General features: G+C 52.2%; 1 protein-coding gene across 1 annotated transcript; it reads left to right on the top strand.

The window, feature by feature from the left end:
• Nucleotides 1–7323: 7323 nt before the first annotated feature.
• LOC119110670 (adhesive plaque matrix protein) lies at nt 7324–8897 on the top strand. The gene is made up of 2 exons (XM_037234570.1): nt 7324–7350; nt 7859–8897. Exons 1-2 carry the CDS (start codon nt 7345–7347, stop codon nt 8747–8749), a joined length of 897 nt encoding a protein of 298 aa, XP_037090465.1. The 5' UTR covers nt 7324–7344; the 3' UTR covers nt 8750–8897.
• The last annotated feature ends 2457 nt before the right edge of the window (nt 8898–11354 follow it).

The following is an 11354-nucleotide window of genomic DNA, read 5'->3' as shown; positions in this document are numbered from 1 at the left end:
GTTACCGAGAGTGGTTTTATGGATCAATAATCCTGATTATGTCTAATGGACGGGCACGACCAAAGCCTTATCTTACATCGCTAGCCCACCGGGCCGGGTGTGAACAGGTGGTCGGATGTTGCGAAACACTCACGGCCTTTCCAGGGTCTGCGGTGGTCTTTCAGGGAGTGACTAGCGTCTGGCCCTGGCTGCGTCTCCCAGCTGGCGTGCGACTGGTGTTCATGCCTTACCAGTCAGCCGCGGATTAGGCTGAGCACCGCATAGGTGCCCCAAAGGCACCGTTTTACTGGACGCTTTGGACGGAATTACGAGATGGTATTGTATTTATTTTGTGATACACAGACAAAGCAAACTTTGGAAGTAACGGATTTTCGGAAGGCCGAAGCAGGGAAAGGATAAGGGGGGCACCCGTCTCTTCCATTTGCCCACTTGAAAACTATTCATTCTGCGGATTGCATGCCCCTCTTATCCTACACTTTGCTTACTGTGGCTCGACGCCATCAACAATGACATCTGCTACATATTCCAGATGTCGCGTCAACCTGGTCTGAAGGCTGGTGTGTCGGGTCGCAACGAATGAGCTGCAAGCAGCCAGGCGTCAATATTTTTACCTACAAAATGCGGCATAACCAAAACAACGTTCACTGTTATAATGTTATGGGCGCCTTCAGCCAGCTCCATAAAGGGAAAAGAGCTTTGTGGTGAGTGTCAGCCTGCTGTCTGCTCGCTCATATTCCGACGATCCCTCACCAAAATCAAAGCTCACTGGGAAGCCTATATAATACATTGGAGATGGAACCCGATCGAAAAGTGGTCGGTCACAAGGTACCACATCACAGGAGTGGTCGGTCAACAGGTACCACATCACAGGAGTGGTCGGTCAACAGGTACCACATCACAGGAGTGGTCGGTCAACAGGTACCACATCACAGGAGTGGTCGGTCAACAGGTACCACACATCACAGGAGTGGTCGGTCAACAGGTACCACATCACAGGAGTGGTCGGTCAACAGGTACCACATCACAGGAGTGGTCGGTCAACAGGTACCACATTCACAGGAGTGGTCGGGTCAACAGGTACACATCACAGGAGTGGTCGGTCAACAGGTACCACATCACAGGAGTGGTCGGTCAACAGGTACCACATCACAGGAGTGGTCGGTCAACAGGTACATATCACAGGAGTGGTCGGTCAACAGGTACCATATCACAGGAGTGGTCGGTCAACAGGTACCATATCACCACGAGTGGTCGGTCAACAGGTACCATATCACAGGACTTTTGTGACACATAAACAATGGAATGCGATACAAGACAACGCTGACCTGCTATAAAACATGAGCCTTTCACAAGCCTTCCACGAAAAGGGAAGCTCAGAAGTTTTGTTGTTGTAATTTGGTCAGCGAATAAACACTTAATATTGGAAATCTGATTTAAGGGGTTGGGCGAAAACATTGCTTCGATTACAGGACTTTTGGTTAGAGGGTCCAAGTAATACCAAAACTACTGGTACAGATACTAGGCATCAAAATTGAATAATGGAGGCGTGCTCCTAAGTAAAACAGCAATCGAATAACGAATTACCATAATAGCAACAAATGACAAGTCAGGCATGCATTCAGAAATACTCCCTATGAGCGAATATTCCAAACATGCCTGGCTTTATTTTGCTGCCTCATTGATTTATACAGAGATATACATATAAATACATGCATATATATATATATATATATATATATATATATATATATATATATATGAGCACATTATCAAAAACTTTCAAACAATTTCGCGCGCAAAGCCCTTTAAGAAGGCTTTGAAAAATATGTTCGCGATTGCTTGAGATAAACCAAAGCACCCCAAGAAATATAAAGCTGCGAGACGGTCATGGAGCGTTGAGAGGACGTCGTCGAACTCGGGGTTTCAGTGTTGGTTAAAAGTACCCACAGCAAAGTCACTGGTTTTCCGGAACGTCAGTACGATCTGAGGGATGCAAAGCGCGGCTGAAAAATGAAGGAATACCCAAATGTAAAAGGATTTCACGAAACCGTCTACAGACTACGAAGACAATCACCAGCTCATCATTCAGGACGAACCCCCAGACCGGCCACCTAACACCCGTGATGTCAATTGACGGCCGCCAACGCGGGCCTCCTGACTCCTCCTGCTGTCCTGCGGCATCGCGCTGGGCTGTCTGGGTTGGCCTGCGCAGGGGTGGCCCAGGCTCGCCATGCTGCCACTCTCGGGGGACACGCGCAGGGGTGACCACAGACTCGCCATGCTGCTCTCAGAGGACCCGCGCGAGGTTGACCCGGGCTCACCATGCTGGCACTCTCGGAGGGCCCGCGCAGGGGTGGCCCTGGGCTCACCATGCTGCTCTCAGAGGACCCGCGCAGGAGCGGCCCCGGGCTGGCCATGCTGCGTCTCTCGGAGGACCCGCGCAGGGGTGGCCCCGGGCTGGCCATGCTGCCACTCTCGGAGGATTGGCCGCAGGAGATACCAGCGTGGTGCCGGCTTGGCCGATGACGGCGACGGCCTGCCCACCGGACGTGGCTGTTGCAGAGCGTTCGAAGGGGCGATATTCGAGGGCTTCAGCATAAAATTTACTTTAGTCAGTGCACCCATTGGGCTGTGCCTATACCCCTCCCTCCGCTACCCCCCCCCCCTTCTTAATCAGCTGTACTGTACCCATCAGTTGCCCACCCATATGCATGTTTCCAGCTCTTTAATTGTAAATTATGGAAGGTTTCCAGAGAAGTTTGCACCCTAACTTACTCTTTTACGTCCATGATTGGAAACGTAGTGTGACAAGAGCTAATTACGGATACAAGAAGCGCATTCTGTAACATTTTGCGTGTTTGCTACAGCAACTATCTGACATTTCGTAAAATTTTTACCCATACCCGTACCCACCCGTAATGTTCACAAATCCTGCACACAATCCAGCCTGTGATTCATTCCAAATGGGTTGTCATGGGTTTGCACAGCCCGTGAAGTCCCAAGGTGAGATGCAGGAGGTCTTCAGCCGGCCCTTCTTCTCGGTCCCTCGCCTCTTGCCAGCACAGGCGAGAAGCGGTCTGGGGAAGCCTCGTCCACAACGGGGTCACCGCTGTGGCACAGTCAGCGATTAGCGAGTCACCTTACATTGGCACTTCACGTCCCTACCGACCGCGACATGTCGGGATTATTGGCGGCCGTTACCGCGGACCTCCTCCATCTCGATCCCCGGCCCCGCGCTGGGCACTCTGGGAGGTTTCGTCAGTGAGGAGGAGGCTTTCAACACTGACAGGTTACCCAAGAATCTATAGGACTTTCGATGTGGTTAGGGATGTCCGAAACGGTCGGAGAACCCGGAAGCATTCAAAAGGGTTTCAGTACAGAGGAACAGAAGTTTCAGAATGAGACAGTGGCATAACTCCGAGCCTTATAAACAGTGTCGAGGGCTCTGGAAGACTGAAACGGTGTTCTACAGTTTCGAGGGCTCTCCCAAGACGATTAAAGGCAAAAGCGGTCAGGGCACATAGGCGGATCCTGGGGGGGGGGGGGGGGGGCACGAGGCCATAGCTCCGCCAAAAAACTCTGAGAGCATGTTTTGCCCCCCCCCAAAAAACATTCCCAGAACTTCATAAAATTTTCGTCTACTTACCGTCTGTTTAAACTTTGATGGTGCGTTATCAAGCATTTCTTTCCGTTTCATAAACCCCATCCGACCAGTTGACTCTTGAAAGTAATGTATCATGTTACGAGCTTTGCAAACATGCATAATGTATATAGAATATTCAACAGCATTTCGGTGATTGAATGGTGTCCCTACTACGTACTCGCGAGAGACACCATGCACTGGACCTCGGATCCCACACCAGCCAGCTGGCGACGAACGGTTGCCCCCCCCCCCCCCAAAAAAAAGCAACTCCAGGCTGGACCCGCCCCTGTCAGGGCGGTCAGGATCGTTGACCACTCATGTGAATCCAACAACGCCGAGAAACTTAGTGGCCGTTAAGCTGCCACTTAAGGCTAAGTCCACAATAAACGTAAATAAACGCAAAACCCGAACATGAAGATGGCGACACATAGATATATTGAGTGTTAGTTTCATTGATCGCCAAACATGCATTTTAATGGACCAAATGACTTAGAGTACAACCCAAAAATGTAAAAATCCAGTGTCAGGAGAGCATTAAGCTTGTCTGGAGTTGCACGACGACCCATCATAATCTATAGCATGCAAAGTACCAAGGGGCTGCTCTTAAAGAAGTATGGCGTGCAGTTCGGGTAAATCAGAGCGCCGAGATCAGTATTGGGTCCGAGAAACACTTAACGTCCGTCATCACAAATTGGAATTCATGCACGCTCAAATGGCAGGCGACATGCCGGTTACCATACCAGTGACGTCAGGTGCAGCGTTTACGCGAAGGCTTCCGTCGTTTCAGCCTTTCCTTTTTCCCACGCGTGGGTAGCCGTGCACCCAAAGCATATCCAAGTGGTCCACTACCTTCAGAGACGAAGGCCATGAATTGTTAAGATGTTTTATTGTCATCGGTAGGGACATAACTCACCAGAAAGCTTAAGGGCAATTTTGTGATCTTCATCGGGGGAGAGGGGGGGGGGGGGGGCATAAGTCGTTAATCTTCTGCAAGCAATTCTGATTTCAGTCACTAGCAGAGTGTTTTGAAAGCTTCCTTCGCTTTTCCATAGTCCCGCATTACATAGCATCACGTGGACATTCCATTCAGTTTAGTGACTTTGTTATGTTGTATTCACGTTTTGATGAGCGAATCTCGGCGCTCTGTGGATCTTTTGATGGGCGAATCTCGGCGCTCTGTGGATCTTTTGATGAGCGAATCTCGGCGCTCTGTGGATCTTTTGATGAGCGAATCTCGGCGATCTGTGGATCTTTTCTGAAAGGAAAGGAAACTTGCGACATATAGTTCCCGTTTCGGCGTGCACCACGATACAGAAATAAACCAAAATGGAGGACTTTGTGGTGCTGGTTGTCCGCAAATCCAAATGCCTAAAAGCTTTGGATTGGCCTGCACCCGGACATTTTATCCTTGCGTCATGCGCCATGTACATATGATGCTATCATTAGTGAAGAATACCCACCACTATAAGCCCCACACGGGGTGCTCTTCCGCCACTTGTTGCGACAAACTCCACCCTGTCCGGGGCTTCAACGTCTGACCGCCGGATACCCAGCAGGGCAGCGCGCAGTTAAGCATGCGTAATGAGACGGCGGAGACATATGGAAAACATGTTATCACTGCTGATGTCATTACTTCAGTGCTCATTACGACTGCTCCATTATTCATTGAAGCGTAAGTTATCTGTTCTCATGACCTTTCATCTCATAAGCGAGCGGTTTACGGGCATTGTCATGCTGTCTGTGATGTTGAATAGACACGCCAACGCTGATGTCACATCAGATAAACTAATCGGAAACGTGTTATTAGCAACACAATTACGTTTTAATATTTCATGTTTATCCTTTTTTTATAAAAAGACAGCCGTCGTGGGTAGAAGTCGTGACCACCGTCCAGTCAACGCGCCACCTTCGCACTTGTGTGACCGACGCATGTGCAAAATTAATATAGTTTTGATTCGAATGAGCGATGGTGATTTAATCTGTAACTCCCATTTACATAACAGCACAATAACTCGAAATGATAATCTATGTGAATGGAAATATGAACAGACGCGTTCCAATACAGGTTCGCTCTTAGTCTGTAGAGATCCTTGAATTACGCAATTCTTGGGCGCTGCTTGTGAGTGGATGATCACTGCTGAGCACAGGTACTGGCTCATTTGGGGCTCAGGTGGTGGCTCAGTTGGGGCTCAGGTGGTGGCCCGGTTGGGGCTCAGGTGGTGGCCCGGTTGGGGCTCAGGTGGTGGCTCAGTTGGGGCTCAGGTGGTGGCCCGGTTGGGGCTGAAATTAAGATAAACTATTGCAGCATGTCATACTTTTCCACTAGGTAATATTAACTGTCAAACCATGGGCCCGCTTCCGGGGATGGAGCTTGCTACGCGGGGAGCGGGGAGAGTTGCGCTCACCCATTGTATGGCGAGGAACGTGCTGCAGAGGAGCGCACCCAAGATATTGTTGAGCCAGATAGGCTATGTTGCACCACCATCCCAGATATCACGACATATGTTATCAGAGTACCGCTGTGAGGCATTGATTGGGCCATGCAACGTTCGACTTAACACAAGACCTGAGGCTGCTTGAAAAAATGACAAATTCTGTTGTGTCTTTCTGAGGCCTCAAAACTGCAATTACTGGAGATAATATCTATGACGTGATCCGTCTCCAATGAAGGATAGCTTCCAGCCGCGTGGGGTGTGAGATAGATATGCGTGGCCACTACAGAGGTCGCAGCGGGCAACCTGGACTGTTTCAAGGGCCCTGCGGTCTGCACTGGCACGGACGGCACCTGCGCCTGGCAGTGCTGCAGGGGTCAGAGGTACTGACCTGGTCTGACCCAGCCAGTCCGACACGCCGACACGGCAGGGTCAGCGGTACTGACCTGGCCTGACCCAGCCAGTCCGACACGCCGACACGGCAGGGTCAGCGGTACTGACCTGGCCTGACCCAGCCGGCCGAACACGCAGACACGGCAGGGTCAGAGGTACTGACCTGGCCTGACCCAGCCAGTCCGACACGCCGACACAGCAGGGTCAGAGGTGCTGACCTGGCCTGACCCAGCCAGCCGAACACGCCGACACGGCAGGGTCAGCGGTACTGACCTGGCCTGACCCAGCCAGCCCGACACGCCGACACGGCAGGGTCAGCAGTACTGGCCTGGCCTGACCCAGCCAGCCCGACACGCCGACACGGCAGGATCAGCGGTACTGACCTGGCCTGACCCAGCCAGCCCGACACGCCGACACGGCAGGGTCAGCGGTACTGACCTGGCCTGACCCAGCCAGTCCGACACGCCGACACGGCAGGGTCAGAGGTACTGACCTGGCCTGACCCAGCCAGCCGAACACGCAGACACGGCAGGGTCAACGGTACTGACCTGACCTGACCTAGCCAGCCGAACACGCCGACACGGCAGGGTCAGCGGTACTGACCAGGCCTGACCCAGCCAGCCGGACACGCCGACACGGCAGGGTCAGCAATACTGGCCTGGCCTGACCCAGCCAGCCGGACACGCCGACACGGCAGGGCACACCGCCCTGGCAAAACAATGACGGCCGGCGGCGAGCGGGAGATGGAGAACTGGGCTAACTGTGCGCACCGCCCTTGAAAAGCGACGACCTTCCCCACAGGAGCTATCACTATAAAACGCACCGGGCGCCGGGGCAGGGCAGCACTCGCTCAGACTCGGTCCACCAAGTCACACCATGAAGGTGAGTCCAGGCTGGCCGCTGGTCATGTGCAGGGCATACGGCCGAAGTCGACGGGGGTGGCCGGGAGCCGAGCGCCGCAGGCCGCAGCGCCTGCTCCGCCCGTCATTCGTGCTTCGAGCTCTGCGAGCGTTGGCATGGCGCAGCACACAGCAAACTGTTCATAAGTGTGGTCTGAGAATTGGCATGACTGGCAAGCATTTACACTTGACAGGTATCTCATACATGCATGCAATGACCCCGTGCCAATGTATGCAATTCGGTCGGCTTGTATGGGGTTTGGCAAACTGGCGACGTGTCCAGGTTTCAGTGCACTTGCCGATGGAATTGGCTCAGTAGGTTTGTTGCTTGCTGAGCGCTGCGTCTCAAGGGCATCACTTGAGGTATTTTGAGAGTTGCAAAGGAATCGTGCCAGCTGCTCTCTCACAATTTGCAGCATTTGTGGCGACACGGTGGGTAACTGAAGGTGAATGTCTGGTACACAATTCTGATGATAGGCGAATGTTTCCAGGCCTACATCGTCGCCGCCCTGCTGGCTGTAGCCGCCGCTGAGACGGCCTATAAGGGCCCCGAGCCCGCCTACGGAGCTCCGGCTTACAAGGCCCCGGCCCCGGCCTACAAACCGGCTCCTTCCTACGCTCCGGCTCCGAGCTACAAGCCCGCTTACAAGCCCGCTCCGACGTACGCCCCGGCCCCTGCCTACAAGCCCGCCTACAAGCCCGCTCCGACCTACGCCCCGGCTCCCGCCTACAAGCCCGCTTACAAGCCCGCTCCGACCTATGCCCCGGCTCCCGCCTACAAGCCTGCCTACAAGCCGGCCCCTTCTTACGCCCCAGCCCCCGCTTACAAGCCGGCCCCCGCCCCTGCCTACAAGCCCGCCTACAAGCCCGCCCCGTCTTATGCGCCGGCTCCCGCCTACAAGCCCGCCCCGTCTTATGCGCCGGCTCCCGCCTACAAGCCCGCCTACAAGCCGGCCCCGGCCTACCATGAGCCCGCCTACAAGCCCGCCAAGGGATACGGCCACCAGGAGGACTACTCTGAGCCCCGCCCTTACCAGTTCGACTACGCCGTCAACGACCACTACAACGGCGCCGTCTTCTCGCAGAACGAGCACGCCGACGACTACGGTAACGTTGAAGGCTACTACTCTGTCAACCTGCCCGACGGCCGCGTCCAGCACGTCAAGTACGTCGCCAACGACTACGGCAACAACGCTGAAGTGACCTACGAAGGCGAGGCCCAGTTCCCCGAGTACCATCCGGCCCCCGCCTACAAGCCTGCGCCCGCCTACAAGCCCGCGTCCGCCTACAAGCCCGCCTACGCTCCGGCCCCCGCCTACAAGCCCGCGTACAAGCCGGCTCCGTCGTATGCTCCTGCTCCTGCGTATAAGCCTGAGTACTAAGAGGGCTGAACTGTCATAGAAGCCAAACTGGCTTCCACACGAGGCTGTATTTAAAGTGTACATAATGAACATTGGAAACATAAATGATGTAGTGCTCACAAGACGTGCTATTTAGTGTCGGGTGTAAATATACGTTATTTATGCATCATGACCGTTTGTTGATGATCACAGACAACGGTGCGGCCCAACCAGTAAGATGCCATGTGCGGCGCGGGGCGAAGACAGAGATAACCGAGCCAACAATTGATATCCCTTACAAGGTGACAGAACTAAGCTGAATGACATATTTGGCAACTCGTGACAATGGTTTTCTTCAATGCATTAGGAAGTCCCCTGTCATGGAAATGTAACAAGCGAATCTCCACCGGTGCAGCATTTACGCGGATGTGCCCAAATGAGACGGCATGCAAGTTGGTTGGCTGCGAGTTCCTTGGCTTGTGGTTTCCCTTGGCATAGCAGCTGACGGAAGTCATGAAATAGCGACAAGATTCTGTTGTGGCAATGATATTACGCAAATTCGAATACGTTTTTGGTGAATAACCGTCACGATGATTGTGAATACCTGACCATACAGTATTTATGGTCAAAGCTTTCGGTTCAGCGGCCAGTGATATGAGCAGGGGCAGATCCAGGATTTCGTCAAGGGGGGTCACGTAACATTGTGGGCCCCCTGGAGTTCGGGGCCCCTCCAAAAAATATCCTTCCATTTCGATCGATGCATTTCAAGACAAGTGGTATCCAATATATATATATATATATATATATATATATATATATATATATATATATATATATATATATATAGGCATAGATATAGGTATACACATTTGTGTATGTATGTATTTACTTTTTTATTTATGCAATAAACACGGAAATCTACCTTTCTGTGCACAGCCCTGTAAAGCATAGGCGTGCTACGCATTCATACATATAGAGCTCACTCATTTTCTACAGATCATTTTAAATGCTGTGATTTTGAGGCCAAGCGTTGCGGAACAACACGCAGCATAAACTTGAGTTGGCCGCTAACAACCATCAAAACCAAGCATGGACTTGATCCCCAGCTTATGTATTTACGGCCAGCCGGCTGAGCGATGTAATCAGTTGATGGCTGGTGACTAATGTATAATTTTTCGTTTGTTATAAAAACGTTCAACATATTCGAGCATTTAAAATAGGTTAAGAGCATGATGGACTAATATACTAAGTGTTATACACTCAATAGCCAATGGAAATGACACGACGTCGGCGGCATGTAAAATTACGTTTGGCAATTGCGCGTAAAAATTCACCGGCGCATGTACGACTGCTGCTCTCAGGCGAGGGCACCAAGCCCAATAGGGACGGAACCTGAGCGATCATGGGTGCCGCAGGATGCCAATAAAGAGGCTCTCGTCAACAAGAATAGGGCCCCCAGACCAAGCAAAAGAATTCAAGACTAACGTGGTGGGCCCCTAAACGATCGGTAGTACCCCGGCAGGCTGACATATAAGGCCCCAGTCATAGTACAGGATCCTCCGAGCAAGGGGAATTATCAAAGACCATGAATGAATACTCCTGTGTGATCAGGAGTGCACAGGCAGGTTAACAACACCACCCTTCATAGGAGTGAAGAGTCCTCCGCAAATGAGACCTATGGGCCTATGAGCATATCGCAAGTGTCTCGGTAGGTTAACCAAGCCCCACGTAAAGGGCCCCTAAGCAGCCGGGGATACCCCGACAGGTTAAGATATGGGACTCCGGCTAAATCTCACAGAGCCTTTCTAGCGAATGGAAATAATCCGTCGAAGGGCCCGTGACTGACAAGAGTGCCCCGGCATGCTAATAGGAAGGGCCCCAACGACAGCGCAGAGCTCTCCGAACACATGCTAAGAAATGGAGGGTAACGTGGAATACTCCTTAACGATCGTAATGATCTTGCAAGTGTGTAAATAGGTCCCCCGGAAACAGAGTGGGGCGCCTAGACAGTGTGATGAGGCTTAAAATTTCCTGTTCACAATTTTCCAGCCATTGAATAATTTTTCACTTCTCATAGGCCTTGACTTTCGCTTATAACTGTTCTTGGTCGCGTGGAAGTCCAGAGATATCTAGTTTTGTTGCGTCTTGTGTTAAAAAAACTGCACTTGTTCGGCCGGCTACGGGCCCCTCGGAGCCAATGGGCCCCTTCGGGGCCCAAGAGTGGGGGGGGGGGGCATGTCCCCGTGGCCCCCCTCTGGATCCGCCCCTGGACATGGGGTCGAGATGTTGCTTTGCATTCGGGATCACACCAAGTCGTCTATTTTTTTTTCACGGCGCGGGCAACTGTCATGTAACGAGTTGATTTATGGCATGTAACGAGCGTGACAGCCGCGAGCAGACTGTAGTGCGAACACCGAGCCTAACGAGGCAGTCTCGAGCGTATGCGCCCTGGAGTCAAGGTTCGGTGAAGTGTTTCACCAAGCTGAAACACTCACCACAGGCACAGGGTAGCCCTAGTTTTGTATGTGTGCAGATTCGGTCATCCTCTGCTCATGACAGATCATAGTCAAGCCGTTTCAGCTAGAGCGCCAGAATTTGTGATTCTTCCTACCAATTCACTGCATGCCGACAAAGCTTCAGAAACCTA

This window comes from Pollicipes pollicipes, unplaced genomic scaffold (assembly GCF_011947565.3).
Source record: "Pollicipes pollicipes isolate AB1234 unplaced genomic scaffold, Ppol_2.1 Scaffold_2555;HRSCAF=2994_pilon_pilon_pilon, whole genome shotgun sequence".
Taxonomy (NCBI): Eukaryota; Metazoa; Arthropoda; class Thecostraca; order Pollicipedomorpha; family Pollicipedidae; genus Pollicipes; species Pollicipes pollicipes.
This window is presented reverse-complemented; position numbering and strand designations above follow the sequence as displayed.